The sequence below is a fragment of the Pan troglodytes genome, chromosome 10 (genome assembly GCF_028858775.2).
Source record: "Pan troglodytes isolate AG18354 chromosome 10, NHGRI_mPanTro3-v2.0_pri, whole genome shotgun sequence".
Lineage (NCBI taxonomy): Eukaryota > Metazoa > Chordata > Mammalia > Primates > Hominidae > Pan > Pan troglodytes.
Window position 1 is genome coordinate 8,225,896 of NC_072408.2, and position 23,521 is coordinate 8,249,416.

General features: G+C 39.6%; 1 protein-coding gene across 50 annotated transcripts in view; it reads left to right on the top strand.

Annotated features, from left to right (window-relative positions):
* Positions 1–23,521, top strand: part of ERC1 (ELKS/RAB6-interacting/CAST family member 1) — a 536,900-nt gene that overhangs the window by 117,482 nt on the left and 395,897 nt on the right. For 19 of the 50 annotated variants that reach the window (XR_010148221.1, XR_010148222.1, XM_054663959.2 and 16 more), the window contains exons 4-6: positions 6,886–6,960; positions 12,302–12,457; positions 17,974–18,141. Coding sequence is in view for 47 of the 50 variants with exons in the window: in XM_054663959.2 (XP_054519934.1) it covers positions 6,886–6,960; positions 12,302–12,457; positions 17,974–18,141 (399 nt within the window). In the remaining 3 variants the exon portion in view is untranslated. Of the gene's footprint in view, positions 1–6,885; positions 6,961–12,301; positions 12,458–14,322; positions 14,416–17,973; positions 18,142–23,521 lie in introns of all 50 variants that reach the window. The other 31 variants (XM_054663951.2, XM_054663952.2, XM_063786211.1 and 28 more) reach the window with 2 other exon arrangements.

Below are 23,521 nucleotides of genomic sequence, written 5' to 3' on the forward strand. Positions count from 1 at the left end.
CAGGTGCCCCCCACCATGCTCAGCTACTTTTTGTATTTTTGGAAGAGACGGGGTTTTGCCATGTTTGCCAGGCTGGTCTTGAACTCCTGGCCTCGAGTGATCTGCCTGCCTTGGCCTCCCAAAGTGCTGGGATTACAGGCATGAGCCATGGTGCCCAGACCTCTGGTATTTTGCTCTGCAAATTTTTGCAGATTAATGGGAACCTTACTCATTAAACTGTCTTTGGAGCTTTGCAAGACTGCTGTTCTTTGTTTGGGCTTTCCTTCCCTACGCCCCATACTAGACATATCTGGGCCATCACCTTGTTTATTTTCTCTCAAGGATCATAGTCCTGTATTGCTTGATCTGAAAACAGGTTCTGAAAACAGTTATTTCATGCATTTTGTTTAATTTTATGATAGTTTATGACAGGAAGGCCCATCTCACCTTATGGTCAAAGTGAGAAGTATAATGGTAAATTTATTGAAAGATTTAAAGCAGATTAATGCCATGATTTGTGGATATTTTATCAAGATCACCCTGGTGCTCTCTTGAAAATAGACAAAGGAGGTGGAAGAAAGCTAACTAGAGGCTGTTGCAAGCTAGACTGGAAATGGGGTGAAATGGTTAGACTCAAGAAATACTTCCGCACTAGAACAGTTAGGACCTGCTGTTGACTTGGTTGTGGGAAATGAATATCAGGAGGAGAAAAAGGAGAGCTTTGGTGTTTGGCTTGAGCCACTGGAATGGCAGTGCCATTTAATGAGACAGAGAAGACTCATCTCTCATCAGAGTCACCAGATGATGGGTGAGATTGAAGAAGAGGAAATCAAGAATTTTTTTTGATAAAATAAGTGTGAGTTGCCTGTTAGACATCTAAATAGAGATGCCAAATGGGCAGTTGGATGTATGAGTCCTGAAATCAGAGCAGAGGGCAGGCCTAGAAATTCATCAGCATTTCCATTGTATTTTAAACCATGTAGTAGATTAAAGAGTTTAGATGGAAAAGAGAAAAAGGTTAGAACTGATCACCTGGTCACTGGTCTAATTTAGACCTGGAGGTCTAATTTAGAAGGAAGAACCTGTGAAGGAAACAGAGAAAGTGCAATTGGAGAGTGAGAACTAAAAACAGGAGAGTGTGATGTCATAATAGTCAAGAGAAAACAAGTGTCTAGGAGGGATTGGGCCGTTGCTTTGAATGCTTCTGAGAGTTCCAGGGAGATGAGGACAGAAATGTGTTTGTTAGAGTTGGTAACTTAGAATTCGTTGGTGGTCTTGATGAGTTGTTTCAATGGAGGGGTAGAGAAAGAAGCCAGATTAGGCTGCTTTTATGAGGTAAAGGGATCTTGTATGTCTGAAATATTTTAAAAGTAATTAAAATAAAAAGAGTGAATGGGAGAGGGAGAGGAAGAAGGAGAGATAGCAGATGTGGACCAGCTGTCTTCAGGGCAGGCATTTGAACACCTTGGAGTTCACAGAGACTCTGCAGTGGTGTGTGGGCAGTTTCAGATTCTCAACTCCCATGTGTCATTCTCTGGATTTTAGTTGGCCGAAAACATACCTGTGAGATCATCTTTCCCCTCCCTTTTTATGGTTGCACTTTGCCCACTCTAACTCCTGTTCATCCTTCAGCTCTCAGGTGTTCCTTAGGAAACTTTACAAGATCCCAAGACTACCTCAGGATCTCTTACAGTATTGTGGATATTTTCTTTATAACACTTTTTACATATGAATTATAGTTACTTAAAAAGTATTTTCGTTCATTTGACAAATATTTGAGTACTATCATTGTACTGTGTATTGTTCTGGGTGCTGATATACATCAGAGAATAAAAAAGAAAAATTCCTGGGATAGGAGAGACAAACAATAAACATAAACAGTTATAAATACCAAGAAAAAAGTAGATCTTGGTTAGGGAGATTGGGAATGTATATTAGAGTCAAATCATAAGTGAAAATGGGGTAATAAGGATGAGCCTGCTTGAGACTTTGATTTTTTTTTTTTTTTTTTTGACAGAGTCTTGCTCTGTCACCCAGGCTGGACTGCAGTGGCACCATCTCGGCTCACTGCAACCTCCACCTCCTGGGTTCAAGCCATTCTCCTGCCTCAGCCTCCCCAGTAGCTGGGATTGCAGGTGCGCACCACCAGGCCCAGCTAATTTTTTTGTATTTTTAGTAGAGATAAGATTTTACCATGTTGGCCAGGCTGGTCTTGAACTCCTGACCTCGTGATCCACCCGCCTCGGCCTCCCAAAGTGCTGGGATTACAGGCATGAACCACCGCTCCCAGCCGAGACTTTGACTTTTGAACAGACTTCAACAGTTAAGGGAAGGAGAGAACCTGTCAAAGGGAGCAGTGAGTGAAAGGCCCTAAGTCAAGAGGGTGACTGACATGTTGAGGAAAAGCAAAGAGGCGAGTCTGGCTGGAGCCAACTGGATGAGAGAGAGGAGTATAAGAGATGAGGCCAGAGAGGTAACAGGGCCAGATCATGTAGAGCCTTCTAGGTCAGCATAAGGACTGTGACTTTTACTGTGAGTAGAACGAGAAGCTTTTGATAATTGCAAGCATATTTTGACTTCTGTTTTAAAAAGATCACTCTAGATGCTCTATTGTGAAGGGTGAGATAGATTTGGGAGACTGTTGGTGTAATCCAGGCAAAAGATAATGGTGGCTTAGAGCAGTGTGATGGTGGAGGTGGTAAGTTTCAGGATATATTTTGAAAATGGGAAGAGCAGGATTTCCTGATGAGTTGGATATAGGTGTAAGAAAAAAAGAGACTCCTATGTTTTTGGCTTGAACAACTGGCTGGATGCATACCATGAATCAAGGCAGGATGAGTGAAGCAAGTTTAGAGGGGAAGGCCAGGAGGTCACTTGCAGATGTGTTAACAGTGGGGCAGATATTTGATACTCCAGGAAAGTAAAGGTACATACGAGTATGGATTTCAGTAGGAGGTAAACATTTGGGAGTTACCAGTATGTGCATGATACTGAAGGGTAAATACCAAGGGAATGAGTATAGGTGGAAAAGAGAAGCCTACAAAGGACTGATGCTTGGGACACTCCTGAGGAGTTGGGAAGAAAAGCTTAGGGTAAGATAGGAGGAAAAGCTTAGGGTGCCATACCTTGAAAGCCAAGGAAAGAGAGTAGAATAAGGAAGAGGGATTGAGCAGTTGGGTAAAATGCTGCTGGTCAGGTACAGTGACTAAGGATGCATCATGGGTGCTAGCAATGTGGAGGTCGTCAGTGACCCTGATGAATTGCATAGATGATTATTTGATTAAACTCTATTTTTCCTATTAAAGCTTCCATGATAAAAGGGACCAAGTATGTTATTTCTCATTATTATATCTCCAAAACTTAGTTCCTGGAGTGCATAAATGGGATAAATACATAGGTCCCAGAGCCTCTGGGAGGACTAGAGAACTGGGCTCTGAAGTTATGTAGCCAAGAATAATGCCTCGAATCAATCACACTCCTATATTGCTTTAGTGATGACAGTGCTGCGTGGCACAGGCGTGTGAGTGTGTTACGCCGACATCACTGACACTGCTCACCACCACTGGAGCCTCTGCTGTTGGTGTGTCTGGAAGCCTGAGGTAGCTGCTGCCTCTGCCACCCACTGCTGGAATTGTCTGTAAATATTCATGTCCCGGCTTCTTCATGTCACAAGATTCTGTTTCAAAGTACATGACGAATGTGTCTGATTGAGGTGATTAGGTCATGTACCTGGGCTTTAATCGCAAGAAAGGCTGGGCAACAAGTATGTGGCATTTTCAGTTTCTGTTGTGGGAGGTAGACTCTGCCTTTAAATGTGGAGTTCCCACACATGCTAAGGAATTCAGATATCACACGGCGAGGAAGAGTGTTGAATGCCTGCCACGGTGCAAGATAAATAGATTTTGTGGGGTATACATGAAAAGGTAATAGTTGAAATCATAGGATTAGGGAAGGGCTGTTTGGGATGGTTATTTGTACGGGTTGTTCACCAAACAAGAGCTTCCTGCTGATGGAGCCCATAGGCCCTAAAATTCAGCCTGTGCTTCATGGTGATGTTGCATCTACCCAAGAAGGGTTGCTTTTTTCCTAATTCGCATAAAGTTACTCTGTGGATTAGTGAAGGCTTTGGATTCAGGCTATAGAATCCAGATGTTCCAAGGACAGGAATTTAGAAAATGTCTGCAGGTAGGAAAGGAAAAGGGTGGAGAATAAGAGTTTAGAGCTAGGATAATTCTTTAATGGAAGCCGGTTGAAAATTTTAAAGACGTTCCTTCTTTAACTTAAATTTTTTTTTTTCTGGTACCAGCTAGAGTTTGCAAAGGAGGTGAACTGACAATAACTATTAGGTTTAGAAACAAGGAGGTTTTTTATTTGCTATTTTAGATCGTATGGTTCAGTGGAGAGGTGAGGATAGAAACTGGCTGATCATTCATTCATTTATCGTTCATTCCTTCATCTAACAAAAGAGGAACAGATAGAGAGGAGAAGTAATTTTTAACGACTGCTTACATATCAGACAGTGCTTGAGGAATACAGAAGACAGTTTCTAAAAGAGTTCACAGTATGGTATGTTAGAGAAGAAAAACTATTGCTAATACAATGGGGTAAGTGCTCATGGAGCTATGTAAGCTGTGTAGCATGCTGTATGAGAAATAGGAGGTGTACAAAATTCAGCACAGGAGTAGGAAGGGACTAAAATATTTCCTTTCTAGCTAATTCTTGAACATTTGGTAGCCATTTCATTCATTCAGTATTCATTCCTTAAATGTCTATTAAGCGCTTACCAGTGTGGCAGCTACTGTTGTAGGTGCTTTGGATCCATCAGTGAATGAATGAAACAAAGATCTTAGCTTTTGTGGAGCGTACATTCTCGTAGAGAATAATAAGGAAACATAATAAACCATAAAATATGTTAGAGGGTAAGTGCTATACACAGGAAAAAGTAGAGCGAAGTAAAGGGGAAGGACACATGCGTTCTTTTTTGGCTGTGTTAAATTTTAAAATAAGGTGTAGATTATACTGAAAACATTGAACGTTCATTTTGTTATGAAAAATTTCAAGCCTACACAAAAGCAGTAAGAACTGCATGATGAATCTCCACATGCTCATCACTCAGATACACCAGTTTCGAAAATTTTGCCACACTTCCTCCATGTATTCTTTTTTCTTTTTCCTCTTTTCTTTACCAAAGATTTTAAAGCCAATCCCTGGCATGACGTCATTTTCCTCTGCAGACTTTAATATGCGTCTCTAAAATATATGGACATTCCCTTGCATAGCGACAATGGCATTATCACAACAACTAAACCTAATACTAACACAAAAGAGGCATTTGAGCCAAGACTGGAAGGAAGTGAAGTCTTCCCCTAGCAGCTTGTGCAAAGGGCTTAAGGATCAGGAGCATGCTTAGCATATTTGAGGAGCAGCAAGGAGTCCAGGGTGGCTAAAGCATGCAGACCCAGGGAAGGGCGATGAGATGAGGCCTTTGCAGGCTGCCGAGAGGACTTGGGCTCTGCTTGGAGTCGAATGGGGAGCCATGACAGGGTTTTCAGCAGAGGACTGACAAGGACAACTTTATGTTTACAAGGGTCACTTGCAGTGCTCCATTCAGAAAACACTGTAGTGGAGCAAGATAAAGCGGAGCTCAGTTAGAAGGTTGTTATGGATTAAAAGGTATATTTTTGTTTAGTGGTTCATTCCAGGTGGTGGCCGTGGAGATGGCAAGAAGTGCTTGGATTTTGGGTATGTTTTGAAGCTAGAGCTAACTGGATTTCCTGACTGCGGCTTGAGAGCGAAAGGAAGGCATTAAGAAGACTCGTAGGTTTGTGGCCTGAGTAACAGGAAGGATGGAGCAGGTTTGGGGGCACCATCAGGAGTAGAGATGACATCTTGCCTGTTGCCCAGGCTGGTCTCGAACCCCTGGGCCAAAGTGACCCTCCTGCCTTGGCCTCCCAAAGTGCTGGGATTACAGGTGTGAGCCATCACGCTTCGTCAGGAGTTGAGTTTTGAGCATATAGAGTCTGAAATGTTTGTTGGACATGAAAGTGGGATGACTAGGTGGATAGTTAAAGCTGGAAGTAGGGAGAGAGGCAGCAGAAAGCATTCATCTCTGTATTCCCTGGATTCCCAAGAGCCTGTCCCCAGGGTACTTGGAAGTACTGACTTATTTATTTAGAGACATTCACAGAGTCCGACAAGAAAATCACCGAGGTGGTTTGGTAACCTGGAAGGCTCTGATATCCCTTCCTTCCTTTTCTATCCGGAACTCAGTAAAATTTGGGTAAAAAAAAAAAAAAAAAGCTATGTTTTTCTGACATTTTCTGAACCTGAACTACTTAGGAAACTTGTTCAACAGTGTCATGTTTTTCTTCCTAACTGTAGCACCACTAGAGAGCGAGCTTCATCGTAGGTAACCAGGTGGTTGTTATTCTGGGGGTGGATGCCGTGGAAAGGATGTTGTCAACACAGATTGCTTTCCACAGCTGCAGTCAGCAATGCAGACTGATTGTGATGGTATTTATTTCTCCTTTTAAAAGGGAGCATTTCTAATCCCCATTTTGGATCATTTGGAATTCTGATTATATTTCCCGGAGTTATGTGGAAGATTGACACACAACCTGAGGATGTGAAATCATAGTTTCAGCTGTTATGGTAGCTCGTGTCTGTGTGACTGATATTAAATAACTAGGTGTTCAGAGATAGGGATCCTCCTATGCCTGCATGGTTGAGTGAGCCTGAATGCAGTCTGTGGATTCCCTGATTCACAGGGAAAGGTTGGTAACACAGAAGGGGTCATTGTCTCATAAGGCTGTAGTGATCTTTTGCATACATCGGCTCGCACTCCTCTTTGAAGAAAATGAGGGTGAACAGGAGAGCACTGAATCTCTTTCTGCCTCTTTTCTACAGGAGATGCATCGAAGGTTTGAGAATGCTCCTGATTCTGCCAAAACAAAAGCTCTGCAAACTGTTATTGAGATGAAGGTAAGTGAGAATCTAGTAAAGAATCTTATGAATTACCTTATACTTTTAAGTGATCAAAAACTTCCATGTGTGAGTGTTAGGAAATGGCATGTAATAGTATTTCACTTATTTGGAGATTAAGAGTGAGAATCAATGAAAATGACATCTTAAAAGAATTTCAGTTTTATTTCCTTTTACTTGTAGACCATAATTCAAATTGGACCAAAAAGAGTTGAACAGAATTTCTTTAAATCAGCTATTCGTAGATGTCTTGGTCTCAGGACCCCTTTATTCTCTTAAAATGACAGACTCACTTCCTTCATTTTAAGAAAATGTCTGCCAGATACCAAGTCTGGGTAACCATAGCTTGTCAGTTTTCTTTCAAGTAAAAATAGTGTTCCGTGAAGAAAATACTGAATTCAGTTTACAACTCAAAGCAACACGAGTCCTGTGCTTAGGGACAGCCGTCGTATTTCAGCACGCAGCTTCATTCCATTTGTCACACACAATATTAAAAGTAGGTGTACTCCAGAGTTGAGATTTTTTTTTATTATTTTTTATTTTTATTTTTTGAGATGGAGTCCTGCTCTGTCGCCTAGGCTGGAGTGCAGTGGCGTGATCTTGGCTCACTGCAAGCTCCGTCTCCCGGGTTCACGCCATTCTCCTGCCTCAGCCTCCCAAGTAGCTGGGACCACAGGCGCCTGCCACCACACCCAGCTAATTTTTTGTATTTTTAGTAGAGATGGGGTTTCACCGTGTTAGCCAGGATGGTCTCCATCTCCTGACCTCGTTATCCGCCCGCCTCGGCCTCCCAAAGTGCTGGGATTACAGGCGTGAGCCACCGCACCTGGCCAAGATTTATTAAAAGTAATACTTTTTACTGCTTCTTCAAGGGCAGTATTAAATGAAGTAGTCTTTTAAAAATTTTATTTCTTATTTTTCATTTTTTTCCTACAAGTACTTGACGTGACAAATATTAATGTAATGACTACAAGTATGGTTTGATGCCATTGCCTTGATTTGTGCTAAGGCACTAGCAGTTTTGCCCATCATTGCTGTATATCTTTAGTGCAGACAGTGGAAAAGTCAAGTGACATCATGGTATTATTGTGAAAATAGTTTTGATCATGCATACTTTGTGAAAGGGTTGAGGGTACCCTGAGAGTTCCATAGACCATCCTTTGAAAACCTCTGCCTTAAGTTAATGAATATTTAGAAATCTTTAGGCTGTTCAGTATAGTGATTAAGAGCTTGCTTTCTAAGTTAAACTCCCTGGATTCAAAATCTCGCTTCACTTAACCAACTGTAAGATATGGAGCAAATTACCTATGCCTCAGTTTCTTTATCAACAAATGGTGATAGTAATAGTACTCATCCAGTGGGTCGTTTTGAGGTTTAAATTAGTTAAAACACTTTGAACAGGACCTAGCGCATAGCAAACATTCAATCCATACTAGCTGTTGCAGCTGTTATTTTTGTTCACAATCTGTTCTTTCTCATAAAAGTTCATGTAGTTAGGGACCTCCCCCCACAACTACTTCTTCATATCCTCTAGAAAGCTCAATACTGTGTTTTGCATTGTGGGCCTTCATTTAATATTTGTTGATATGACAAGAATATTTAGTCAATGGTATATAAATAATTTTATGTAAATAGATACTTCTGAAGTAGTTATGGGAACTGTTGTCTTAATTTGGATGATTTCCTCTTAAAACTTTATATTGTATACATCTTTATTCTCGGTGGGGAAAGGATTTACCAAACAAATTCCGAATTAGTGGATTCTGGGTTCTTTGTAGTTAATTGGTAGTCTTGAGTATAATCATCTTGTAAAGGGCCTTTAGAGTCGTTCAGTTGCATGGTTTTACCCTTTCCACATTCACCACAAGTTTGTTGTGTTATTTCCTGATCCCCTGTTAACACCTAAGAATAAAACACATGAATGTACCTATGTCCACAAAATGATTTGTTTAACCGCCTTTTGACAGAATGAGGACGAGTAATAGTATTACTTGGTGGCAATGGATGCATTTTAGGTTGTGTGAACCTTCAGCCATTCTGCTAAGAAGGAGAAAGATTCTGGTGGCCCAGTGGGGTCAAGAGGATGTGATGCTGAAATCACAGCAGAAATAGCTGTGTTGCTGAGAATGTGGAATGAGCTTCAGAGAATTATGAAAATCTAGAGTAGTCTTTAGGGAAAATAGGGAAGAAAGGTGATTGAAGTAAAAGAGCCCAGTAATCTTGAAGGTGATGCAATTTTCTTTGCCCTCTCCTCTTTCGCCTCTTCTTCCTCTCTTTCCTCTTCTTATCCCTTCTCCCACCATTTTCCCTCATTCCAGCCTTTCCTTCTTTGCCCCTCTTCTTCTCTTTCTCTTCCTCCCCTTTCTCTACTATTTTTGTTTGTTTGTTTGTTTTTCCTTTACCAGTGGAGGAACAGGGAAGAATGACTGTACTGCTCTAGGGTTAGAGTTTTGCTGGGATAGATAAAGCAGAGCGAGTGATTGGGATGCAAATGAATTGAGGGTGATGATGACAGAGTAGTTTGGAGGTTGGTCCTGGACTGTACCCTGTATCTGGAAAGAGTAAAATTCAGGTGGACTGACAGGTTGGGAGAAAATGTAAAAGTTAGGAAAGTGGAATTCTCTGTGAGGTTGAACAGGAAATAATCAGAGTGAGGGTATGACAGGCCAGGGGAAGAGAGTTCTGGATGATGATAGGATCCATCAGTCCTATAAACTGGATCACCCAAATGGACTGGAGGATGAGATCATTGCAGTTAAGGGCGTCAAAGAATTCTGACATTGCAATCCTTGGATTATGGCAAGAGTGGTGATTGAAGGGGATATTGTAAGCCAGGTGCCAAAGACTTCCAAAAATGGGCAGGAGTGATGGAGAAGTCCCTGGATGGCAGCAATGGGGAGGGTAGGAGAAAAGGAGTATGAACTTTCCATAAAGGGAAACAGCCTTGAAGAACTGGGAGAATGTCAACCCTTTCCCCTGCTCCTTTGTGGTGTTGGGGTGTTATTGGCCTTCACTGGAGAGAGTTGATGGGAAAAAGGTTGAGAATTTGGGGAATTTGACAAAGAGCAGAGGATTTCAGTAAGTCCAGTGGGATTGGTTGGTTAATGATGGAAGGGCTGGGGCTGGGGAAGTACAGAGTAGTAAAGTGAAAAGGACTTTTTTTATTTAAATATTACACATTCTAGGAATAAGAAACCTGGTTGGAATGACTCTCCTTAAACCCAGCATTGGTACCCATTGGGTTGGTGCTAGAACTAGTCGAGAGTATCAGGCCTTGATTTTCTGGCCTGATTTCCTTGGTAGGTTCTTCGTCTGGTTAGTCAGTACCTGCGTCCTGGTTTTCAGAGCTGGAGTCATGATCCCTTCTTGGGAAGAAGGTTTTATGGCTCATGATTTGGTAGTGAGGGTGCTAATTTGTCAAAAGCTGCCTTTGTCTGTGTTTAGGGTAGGGGAGAAGATAGATAATATTTTTAAGGGCCTTGTAGAGACTTTCTAGAGGCTCTGTACAGGTTCCGGCTGCCATGTGATGTACAGAGTTGGAGTTCTTACCTGGGACTAAATTGTCTTGAGTGGAGCCCCAGTGCTGCTGGAGATACACTTCCCTCTTTCAGCTGGTCCAGTTTCATTACCACTCAGGCTAATGACAGAGGAGAGCTTACCTTTAACTTTCACTTTCTTTCATTTGTAGGCTAGTCATATGCTTATGCCTAGTATTTTAGTCTTTTTTAAGGGGCTGTGTTCTGATATTTCCAGAGAAATTTTATAGCAATCTTAAAAGTGAATTTTCAGGTAGTGCAATTGAAGTAGTACTTTTTATGGGTCAGTCATTGCACATGAGTAAATAAAAATCCTGGTTTAGGTATAGAATGACTGTGATTGTATCGATTCAGTACAATGGATTGTGAACAGGTACCTTTTAAGTTTAATTTGAATGAATTTATAAAAGACAGTTTTCCTTGATGGTTCTAACGGCCACGTGATGAGCAAGACAGAGGAGTACATCCCCTCCTCCCTCACTCGAACCGGAAAATAGCCAGGTGTGGTTTTCTCGGTATAACGCCTCAATCTCTCTCATCTTTATGCTCTGAGAATTAAGGAGACTTAATCAAGAAATTACTGAGGTAAAGTAGAAAAGGAGTTAATTTCAAAATAGCTTCCAAAGGAATGGTTTATCTAAAACTCCAAGTGAAATAAAGCTACACTTAATTTATGCTCTTTAAGGTCTCTCTTTGGTGAGTAAGCACCTGCAGCTACAGATACATAAAACTATTCATTCCATGTAGGAGTCTTTCTGTAATTCATGACATGTAAAGTAGCCTGGGGAGAAACTAGGTACTGCCACAAACAAAATCAAGAGATCGAATATGAAATAATGTTCTATTGGAAGGTGATATTTGTGGTAGAGATGATGGTTTATAAGGACAGTGATTTTAAAAAATTAAGAATTATTTTAAATGTATGAAGTACAGACAATAAGGATTGCTAACATGATAAATAACAGCTTAATTATTCCCCCATTTTTCTGCAGTGGGATGTTATGTAATTTTTATTATTGCACATATAGCTGTACACGTTACTGTGTAAATCTTTGAAACCCTCTTACTTTTTCCCCCTCCTTTGGGGCATAATATGTTTTTTAGGGGTCACCAAGTAAAATGATAAAATACTAGAACTAGAAAAGGCTTTACTATTAATACTGGAAATTTTTTTCACCAGAAATTTGTAATTTCTGATGCAAAGAAATTTTAACCAGTTTTTCGTTGCATTTACTTCTTCAGTAATTTAGTAATTATTTTCAACTTTAATTTAAAGGATGCAGAACTGGAGGCAGCCATAGAAGAAAAATCATACTGTGGATATGAGTGCTTCTCCTCCCACTCAAATGGCTGTAAAGGACGTATTTTAGAAGGAAGGCACTGGCCGGGCATGGTGGCTCACACCCATAAGCCCACCACTTTTGGAGGCCAAGACAGGTGTATCACGTGAGGTCAGGAGTTCGAGACCAGCCTGGCCAACATGGCGAAACCCTGTCTCTACTAAAAATACAAAAATTAGCTGGGCGTGGTAGCGTACACTTGTAATCCCAGCTACTTGGGAGGCTGAGGCAGGAGAACTGCTTGAACCCGGAGGCAGAGGTTGCAGTGAGCTAAGATTGCGTCACTGCACTAGAGCCTGGGCGACAGACTCTGTCTCAAAAAAAGGAAGCAAGGCACCAATTGCCAGACAGCATTTTTTCTGTATATTTGTCTATCTTTATTAAATGTAACTTCTTTAAATATGTTATTCAGCTTTTCTGGGTTTTTGTGAATACTTCAATCACTAAATCTTCCATTGTCTTCAGGATTCAAAAATTTCCTCTATGGAGCGTGGGCTTCGAGACCTGGAAGAGGAAATTCAGATGCTGAAATCGAATGGTGCTTTGAGTACTGAGGAAAGGGAAGAAGAAATGAAGCAAATGGAAGTGTATCGGAGCCATTCTAAATTTATGAAAAATAAGGTAATGGCATGTGAGACTTTTGATTCTTAACAGGGGTTTGAAAAATTGATGCATATTTTTTACTTCTCTGGTGATGATAAAGCCGTATTTTACACTATTTTATCAGGTTTCAGGGAAGAATACTTTTAGCACAGTTCTTTCAAATGAAACTTCTCCAGAATTAAAGTCAGAATTACTGACATAGATAGTTATTACAAGTTTTTACTTATAAAGACAATTCTCTGTATGAGGCTACATATGTATTGTCATGGTTTAACTTTTCATATCTATTAGTACTTCCGAAAAACTTCCAGATGAGTTTTTCTCACTATATGAAACATCAGGTTCTTTACCTCTTGTGAATTATTTAAAAAGTCAAAACCCTAAGAGGCTTGAGATGGAGTTTTGCTCTTGTCACCCAGGCTGGAGTGCAGTGGTGTGATCTCAGCTCACTGCAGCCTCTGCCTCCATGTTCAAGTGATTTTCCTGCCTCAGCCTCCCGAGTAGCTGGGATTACAGGTGCGTACCACCACACCTGGCTAATTTTTTGTATTTTTTGTAGAGATGGGGTTTCACCATGTTGGCCTGGCTGGTCTTGAACTCCTGACCTCAGGTGATCCACCCACTTCAATCTCCCAAAGTGCTGGGATTATAGACGTGAGCCACTGTGCCCAGCCCTAAGAGGCTTTTTAATGAAATGGGTGAAATGAAGTTACGTTTCCCCTCCAAATACAGTTCTGTAAAGGAAAGCCCTTTCTTTGCCCTATCCTGTGGGGAAGATCCACTTGCTGTCAGGTTTATTGCTTCCCATGTGCACTTCAGGCGTAATATGACAAAGATAGATACCACCAAGACCTATCAGTCTGTGTTTATCATCAGTCACAATGTTCCTTGCTTGTATCCAAAGTCATTTAGTTTGATTCTCTAAACTATTTAGGCAAGTTGGAGGATTTAGTTTATCACAATTATCAATTTACCAGTTTTGTTGTGGTTTAATTAAACATTATGATTGTAATTATAAAGTTTAAGCCAGAAAATAACTGTTTTCCCCCTTTATTTCCCAGTTGTATTCTCCAGGTTCTTAGAAATGAAACCCGAAACATCCCAGTAGTGTGAAGGAATGATAACATCACTTCCCCTCCAGTTTCTGGCTTCTTGCCATGGTGCCCATACCTGGCATATAAGTCTACAGAATATTCCTCTGCTACCTTCAGACTCTATTATTAATTATTTCTACTACTTTCATTTCAGTTTTAGAAATTAAAAACTCACATACCCAACTTTTTTTTTTTTTTTCTTTTTTTTTGAGTCGGAGGTATGCTTTGTCGACCAGGCTGGAGTGCAGTGGCGTGATCTCGGTTCACTGCAGCCTCCGTCTCCAGGGTTCAAGCTTCAGTCTGCTGAGTAGCTGGGATTACAGGCACCCACCACCGTGCCCAGTTAATTTTTGTAGTTTTAGTAGAGACGGGTTTCACTATGATGGCCAGGCAGGTCTCGAACTCCTGACCTCAAGTGATCCTCCTGCCTTGGCCTCCCACAGTGCTGGGATATAATCATAGGTGTGAGCTGCTGCGCCTGGCCTCACATAACCAACTTTCTGTTAGTTTGGATTTTTCACCCTAATTTGAGAACAAGACATAGTGCAGTATGATCTCTGTGTTTATGTTTTTCATTTGTTGATTAGCACATTCCAGTCCACTGTGGGGGGAAAAAACCTGTGAACTTAGAGAAACTACCTATGGCTCTTTGAAGGGGGAACGAGGGGAACAGATTTGATTGTGTTATATAAGTTATTGTTATTTCCAGTTACCATTCTGCCTCAAAAGTAGACAAGAAGAAGACCTAAGTTGACACATAAGTGAAAAAGAATAATAATGTCGTGACAGGTAGAACAACTGAAGGAGGAACTAAGTTCGAAAGAGGCTCAATGGGAGGAGCTGAAAAAGAGAGCGGCTGGTCTTCAGGCTGAGGTCTTTGCCGTAAGATTTACCTCTTTGTGTGCGGTGGTCCCACAGTGGGACCCTGCTGGCTCTATGGCTTCTGGGTGGCTTACCCTTTCATTCTCTATGGTTGGCAGCTTTGCCCATTACTAGCACTAACCAGCCTGCTCTGCTCTTTAACTGACTCCTGTTCACTAGTTTGACCCACATGTCACTTTGTGTGCAGTGAGCCTTCACATGTTCTGGAAGCCTTGTACCTGGTACTTTATTGTTGCTTTTGTCACTCTGTGGATGGTATTTCAAAGCCTGTTTTTTTCTCAACCCCTTATTGTTGGTTTATATGAATGGCGGCCTTCTTTTCTTCCTAGGTACAAGAATATATGCAGTTGTTCTAGGCCTATCACCTAGAGTTTATTTGAATTTGGAACTCTTGAGCAAAGTGCTTTACCTTATGTAGACATTATCTTTAAGTCTCCAGTGAGTGATTTTGCCACAAATGTTACTTTCTTTAGGACAGATGTATAGAAAGTATTTATCTAGTAAATTGAAATTACTAAGAGACTTATTTCAGGTATCTAAATCTAGTCCAATATTCTAATGAACTTAAAATTTCAATTCAGAACATAATAATAAAATAAATACAGTTGGCCCTCCATATCTGTGGATTTGCATCTGTGTGTTTAACCAACTTTTTTATTTTCAGGGTAAAAAAATGGATGTTGTGTCTGTGCTGAACATGTACAGGCTTTTTTCCCATGTCATTATTCCCTAAGCAATACAGTATGACAACTATTTACATTGTAAATATTTACATTGTATTACGTATTACAAGTAATCTAGAGATGATTTAAAGTATACCGGAGGATGTGCATAGGTTATATGCAAATTCTACATCATTTTATATCAGGGACTTCAGCCTTCATTAATTTTGGTATCCAAGGTGTGTCTTGGAACCAGTCCCCCATGGACCCATGGATACCGAGGGATGGCTGAATAATAAAGTAGCTAACACTTGCACACTTACTATAAACATTTTATAAGGTGCTGAGTTAGACATATTATCAACTCCAAATTATAGACGAGGAAACTGAGGTAACAGAATGGTGCCTAGGAAAACACAGCTAGTAAGAGGCAGGATTTGGTTTTATACAGGCAGTCTTCTTCCACATACTGCTTACAGGTTCTTTACTGACCTATACTAGGCTGTGCACACATTTGTCAAAGTGTCAGCAAAAACTGCTTCTGAAACTAATTGTGGCTAAGACTGGAATAAAAAAATACAGCATTTAAAAAACCAAACTTGGGCTACTTTTGTAGATTTGCTGTTTATGGTCCACTTCATAGTATATATTAAAAAGGGAAACATTTTGGTGGAAAGGGTCTAATTTGGTTTCTGGAAACCATATATTGGCTGGAGGGAAGGTTGATCGATAACTTCCTTTTTAAAATAGCTACTATTAGTAATTTCTGCATCGAGTCAGACAACAGGCTAAGCACATTTCACGCTTTATTTTATTGAATCCATAAACAGTACAGTGGCATTCATATAATTTCTCCTTATTACTAATTAGGAAACTGATTAGGAAAGTAATTATTCAGGGACACATAGCTAGCTTAGTTCTCATATGTGAATGTCTGCAAAGCCTTGTGCTCCTAAGCTTTGTATTATATTTGCTTCCCCTTTATAATCTCTTCCCTTCTCAGTCTTTAAGGAAAATTTGTGCTTCTAAACTCTGCTTTTCTTTTCTTTTTTTCTTTTTCTTTATTTTTTTGAGACAGAGTCTTGCTCTGTCGCCAGGCTGGAGTGCAGTGGTGAGATCTCGGCTCACTGCAACCTCTGACTCCCTGGTTCAAGTGATTCTCCTGCCTCAGCCTCCTGAGTAGCTGGGATTACAGGCATGCGCCACCATGCCCAGCTGATTTTTGTATTTTTAGTAGAGATGGGTTTCACTATGTTGGCCAGGATGGTCTTGATCTCCTGACCTTGTGATCCACCCGCCTCGGCCTCCTAAAGTGCTATGATTACAGGCGTGAGCCACTGCACCCGGCCTAAACCCTGCTTTTCATTTAAAATATTTTCTTTTCTTTCTTAGTCTTTAAGGTCAATATAGCATTATTTGAAGCTTACTTAATAATGCAGATGATGACGAAACAGATTTTTATATTTATTTTTGACCACGTGATTAGAGGTAGCTGGAAATTTGAATAATCTTTAAGTCATAGTTCTTTAGCTGAGAAAATGGTAACACTTTGAACATCCCCCAAAATATTCATTCATACAACAAATGTGTTTTTGTTACAATCAGTGTGTTAGGGAATGGAATAGTGTTAATGGGTTGTTTTTATTGGTGAAGGGATATCATAAAAGACTCCACGTTGTTACAGTGTGTGCTAACTCTTGGGTACATACTATTTTGCAGGATGAATATAGCCACCGTTTAAAATTATCTTCCACTGATGTTTTTAGTATCGTCAGGTACTTTGTATACAATAAGCATACAGAAATATTTGTTGAATGAATGAATAACTATATCTCTAAGAAGAGATTTTATGCATATGAGAAAAATACTTAATCTTTTTTGAAACAGAAGGCTACATTGGAAATTTATTTTTGGTGTTCCTCAAAGGTCTAATTTTAATTAATGTGAAATTTATTTCTTCATGGGAAATTGTTCTCAAAAGCTTTATCGCTTATACCTAAGATTATTACAATTACAATACTTCAGATACATTCAAGTTTTTGAAAATGAAAAGATAACTTTTTGTTTCATCAGTGACACCGAAATTACTGACTTGTCAAATGTATACTTCCAATAATTAGTATCTTTTTTAGTTCCTTGTTAGGTGGTAGACATAATGTAAAAGCAGATGTAATTTCTGTTTACATGGCTTACATTTAGGGTAAAAAACTATTTTAAAAATTCTTAGAAAACAGGAATGTAAAGAAGGTGTTAGAAAGAAAATACTTTCAATGTTAAGAGAGAAATTAATCAATACACATAACATCAAATTATAGGATTTTACAAAACCATGTTATGTATAACATTAAAAGTGGCTTTTTAAGATAAGAATTTTATGCAAACTTTTGAGAATGAAAAAGATAACAGTGAAAAATTAGCGCAACGGCAGCAGATTTTGAATTTTAAATAGTACTAGGAGGTTTCTAAAACCTTTTGTGTTATATCTACACTCATCCTGCATTTGATCCATCATGTTCTGAAGAGGTCTCACCTAGAAAAATGAAAACCGTTTCCTCAGTACAGTGTTGTTCAGTTGCTTACTGCTGTCTCATAGTCATCTAATTGAACTGGAATTTCCTTTCCCTCCATTCCCTTTCTAAGAGGTTTCAAAGAATATTTAGAAGACACAATAAATGAAAACTGGACATTTCCCTATTGGTTGAATAAGTTGTGTTTTTTTTTTGGCTCAGGGTTGGGGGAGATCCAAGATTATGTCATGCAAAAAGATGAATATGACCTATCACACAGTTCGTGCTGCATTTAGTTTCATATTTTGTGACTCAGATCTGTGAAAGATCCAGATAAGAGGTGTTTGTTTTATTTCTTTTTTCCTTAAAGTGTTTTACTTCTTTTCTAGATTGGCCAGGTGAAACAGGAGCTGTCCAGAAAGGACACAGAACTACTCGCCCTGCAGACAAAGCTAGAAACACTCACAAACCAGTTCTCAGATAGTAAACAGCACATTGAAGTGTTGAAGGAGTCCTTGACTGCTAAGGAGCAGAGGGCTGCCATCCTGCAGACTGAGGTAGAAAGAATTCTGGGATTTGTGGGGAGTTGGTTTCTTGGCACCTTTTCATAAGCGTTACCTGTGCTGTTTTTGTTATGTTTAGAATTGGGAAATATGAGTAATGTTATGATTAATTCTTCAGCAGCGTGATCAGTCACTGTGCTAAAATGTAACCGTCTTGTTTCAGTTGTTCTTAGATCTAACAAGTTAAAACAGGTGCAGTTTATGTTTTTAATTCTTTAAACTTTCGCCAAGTCTGTACTTCAAAGTATACTCTAACAGTATTAAAAATAAAAGGATAATTGTAAAAGAGAAATCATTGATTTAGAAGCTTCAGTTCAACCCCTGGTGAATTTTCTAGTCATGAATGACAATGAGCTTGGTTACACTGTGTTTGGAGTACATTTAAGTGTCTTTAAGTTGTGATATTATGAATAACTGTATATAGGAAACTGGAATCTGTTAAAGTTCTAGATAGTCTAATTTTAAACCACAGATTATTAGACAATGTGTCTTCATATCCTGTTTGAAAATAAAGTTAGTGTTTTTAGAAAAATTTTTTTTTTTTTTGAGATGGCGTCTCGCTCTGTCGCCCAGGCTGGAGTGCAGTGGCGTGATCTTGGCTTGGCGTGATCTTGGCTCACCACTACCTCCGCCTCCTGGGTTCAGGTGATTCTCCTGCCTCAGCCTCCTGAGTAGCTGGGATTATAGGCACACGCCACCAAGCCTGGCTAATTTTTGTATTTTTAGTGGAGATGGGGTTTCACCATATTGGCCAGGCTGGTCTCGAACTCCTGACCTCTTGATCCGCCCACCTCTGCCTCCCAAAGTGCTGGGATTACAGGCATGAGCCACCATGCCCGGGCAGTGTTTTTCGAAATCTTGGAAGATGATCTAGACTATTGGCTATGACTTCAGTTAGGTATCGACCATCTTCAGATAGGTATATGACTTCAGATAGATATTTAGTGTATTTGCTAAATAATCCCAGATCGATTCTTATCTATCTTACTTTCAATGATCGAAGAGAAAGAGTTGATGATGCCATGTGGATTTACTGTCTTAATATAAATATTTTTTAAAGGTTGCAGTGAAATCGGTAATTTAAGAATAGATAAGTAGTTTTGCTTTATAGAAGAAACATAAAGCATATGATGTAGATTAGCTTTTTTTCTTTAAAGAAAAATAAGAACATAATTTGGTGGAAAAAAGGAATGAGGAGGAAAAGAAAGAATAAAAACCTCATAGTCTTAGAAGACAAGAATCTTCCAATAAGGAAGAATGAAGAAGGAACCGAAACTGTTTCATGTAATATTTTTATCTGTACAATTTGGGGCTTTGTTAAAAATGGGAGATTTTAGCTGACATGTTTGTCATTTTTCTTATAACTTACACTTTTTCTATTTTAGTTATGTTTCATTTTGTTATGATGTCAGCTCCATTCTACCTCACAGAGATATTTGGGTATAAAATCATGAGATGCAGTAGTGGCTAAGGCTTTGTCTCTAGAGTCATGTTTACTGAGTTTGGACTTCCATCTTTACCACTTACTGTGAGTCGCGTGATCCTGGGAATGTATTCAACTTCCTTACACTTCACTTTTCACGTCTGTAAGGTGAAGAGAATAGTAGTGCTTAACTCATAAGTTTGTTGTTAGAATTAAACTCGTTTATTTACTGCCAGTGTCTGGCACATAGTAAAGTCTTTGTACATTCGTCATTGTTATCATTTTATAATTCTTCTAATAAAATCAACTAATGCATATACTGTTGAGATGTTAAGAGAACATAGTATTTAGATGATCTGCATTTTCTTACTTTTATTAAGCTAAACTTAGGTTTATTCAGGGAATTATAAATATGAAATCATCTAGATAATGTTACCTGCAAAGTTATTCATTTATAGCTTTATTTTAAAATTTTTGTGGGTGCATAGTAGGTATATATATTTAGGGGGTATGTGAGATATTTAATACAGGCATACAATGTGAAAATAAATTATGGAGAATGGCGGTATACATCCCCTCAATCGTGTGTCCTTTGAGTTACAAACAATCCAATTACACTCTTTATTTTAAAATGTAATAGCTTTATTAATCGTTTTTCACTTCAGTAGCTTGAGTGCATGCAATACAGCAAAAGGGTCAGAAGAGGGCGCCAGTGTTCTAGAGGTCAGCCACACTTCCAAGTTTGCTACTGTAATAGCTTTGGATGGAGGTGGCAGGTGTATAAACCAGAGAACCAAGCAGTTGGTTAATGATAATGCAAACATTTAAAAGCTTGTCACAGTCTAATAAATGACTTTTCCCCCTTGGCAATCCATGCTTCTCTTTGTACCCCCCTCAAATAATATTCTTATTAGCCAGGTCTCACCCAGATGGGCTTGTGATTGGTTTCTTGTACCATAGAGAATAGATTGTATTTGTTGCCATTCATGAATGGTTTTTAGTTTTTAGCCATTGCAGGAGTAGCTGAGTCTCAGTGATTATTTCTGTAAGTTACTAGGGCCACTGCTCAAACAGAACCATCTCATCATAAAAGATAAAAGAATGAAAGCTAACTTTCTTTGGAATTTGGGATGATTTTAAGAATGTAATATGTCTATTTATTAGCATTACTTTAAAAATTACTCTGGTGACACTTGACAAGAGTCACCTTTTCCAATGTAACTTGCCAATGTTAGAGCCCAGTAAAAGGCAGTTTATACCAGCTCTTTGAAAGTTTTCATGTGTTTCTATAATTTGCTCTTAGTTGATTTCATCTTCTTTTCTGCAGCTATCCAGACTTCAAAAGATCTAACACTCAGATTACTAAATAAGTATATATGAAAAAAGAACATGGAGCATGGAGTTTTTCTTTCATTTTTATTTTTAGAGATAGAATCTTACTCTGTCACCCAAGCTGGAGTGCAGTGGCATGATTATATTAATAGCCCATTGCAGCCTGGAACTCCTGGGATCAGACGCTTCTCCTGCCTCAGCCTCCTGAGTAGCCAAGACTTATAGGCATGTGCCACCACACCTGGCTAATTTTTAAAACTTTTTGCAGAGACAGAGTCTCACTGTGTTGCCTAGGCTGGTCTAGGACTTCTGAGCTCAAGCAATCCTCTTGCCTCTGCCTCCCAAAGTGCTCGGATTACAGGCGTGAGCCACTGTGCCTAGCCTGGAGTTTAAAAAATTTTAAAAATCCTTTAAGGAAAACAGTTACATGTGAAAAGATCTGTTTGTTTTTTGTTTTGTTTTGTTTTTTTGTTTTTTGTTTTCCCTATTCAGGGTACATGGAATGAGGCCCTCTGGTGTTATACAAGGTACAGTATATATGGAATCACTCCTGTTTTGTAACCATCTCTTTTAATCTGATGACTTTCACAGAGGTGGTCTGGATTTAGTAATATAGTGGTTAAAAGCATGGTCTTTGGAGTCAGACATAGGCTTGAAAACCAGCCCTCTACCTTTACTAGTTGTGTGACCTTAGAGGAGTTACTTTACTTCTTCTGTGTGTGTGTGTGTGTGTGTGTGTGAGAGAGAGAGAGAGAGAGAGATGGAGTTTTGCTCTTGTTGCCCAGGCTGGAGTGCAATAGCACAATCTTGGCTCACCACAACCTCTGCCTCCTGGGTTCAAGCGATTCTCCTGCCACAGCCTCCCGAGTAGCTGGGATTATAGGCATGTGCCACCACACCTGGCTAATTCTGTATTTTTAGTAGAGATGGGGTTTCTCCCTGTTGGTCAGGCTGGTCTCGAACTCCCGACCTCAGGTGATCTGCCCTCCTCGGCCACCCAGAGTGCTGGGATTACAGGTGTGAGCCACCGCGTCCGTTCAGGAGTTACTTTACTTCTTTAAGCCTCCATTTCCTCATCTATAAAATGAGGATAATGATAATAACAACTTCCTAAGGTTTTTATGACTAGGTGTTTAATTCTGTTCTCATCTGAATATGGAGGGACATTTTTTTATTAATTAATTTTTTTTTTTTTGCGACAAGGTTTCACTTTGTCATTCAGGCTGTAGTGCAGTGCCTTGATCATAGCTCACTGTAACCTTGAACTTCTGGGCTCAGGTGATCCTCCCACTTCAGCATCTTGAGTAGCTAGGACTACAGATGCAGGCCACCACTCCTGGCTGATTTTTTAATTTGTATTTTTTGTAGAGACAGGGTCTCACTATGTTGCCCAGGATGTTCTTGAACTCCTGGCTTCAAGCAGTCCTCCTGCCTCAGCCCCCAAAGCACAAGAATTATAGGCAGGAGCCACTGTGTCCAGCCATGGAGGGAAATTTAAATTCAGTGGGTTAAAAAATTTTGAAACACCTTACAGTTTATAGCACTTTGATTTGATTTGATCTTTATTGTTTTATTTGCTCTTCATAGTAATGGCATGGGTTAGACAAGATAATTATTGTTGTTTTGCTTTTATAATTGAGAATTTTGTGAACTGCTTATTAGCATACCACTTTTGACTGGCACTTGAGGCTACTCTCACTAGTAACACTGGGACTTTTGATATATCATTTACAGTATTCTCAAGAATTAAAGTTCTTTTCTTGTTCCAAAATCGTGATGCTATACTAGGGACCTACCATTAAATGTATTTTCAGGATGAATTCTCAATGTGCAGAGCAGAGCTGATTGTATCAATAAGCCAAAATAATGTACACCTTACTGCTTCAAAGTAGTACAGGTTTTTCCCCTTCTCCGTGAAATTGTGTTTTGGAATTCTGTTTATTATAGGTAAGGAATATAATCTATATCTTAGTAATAGTAAGAGGAAGTGGTTCTTTTTTTCGGAGGTGCTCAGGAGATCAGCATCTAGCACGAGGTGAGGACCTGCCCTTGCTCTAGGATGTTTCGGCACTAGGCACTAGAGCTAGGATGCTGTTGTTTGACGTGCACCCTCTGCTTGCAGTCCCAGCCCAGTGCCACTTGAAGCTAGAGTTCTGACTTCTTCAGCATAGTAAGAGTTAGTAATACATTCTTAGAACTAGAGGGCATTTTTAGAGATCATCCAGTCTTTCCGTAATTTAAAGAATATGTATGATAATATCTAACCTGAGTCTTGTACCATGGAGGGTTTGTATACTTTCATTTTCCCAGTTAATTCTTAGAGTAACCTTCTAAGAAATAAGAATTGCTGTAACATTTTACAGATGGGGAGTTAAAACTTAGAGAGACTGAGGTTACATGACCTAGTGCCCGATCTATTCAAACCCCCAAACTTGCGTTCTTGATCATAACGCTGCAATTCCTCCCTGTGCAGAGAGAATATAGTGACATGCTGAAGGCCTATACAACTACTTGGTATTAGTTTTGGGACTGGAATTCATCATTTCTGACTTCGCTAATTATGATGTGCATAGACGACCATGACTCTTGTTTGATTGGTAGGTTGAGGACTAGCCACAA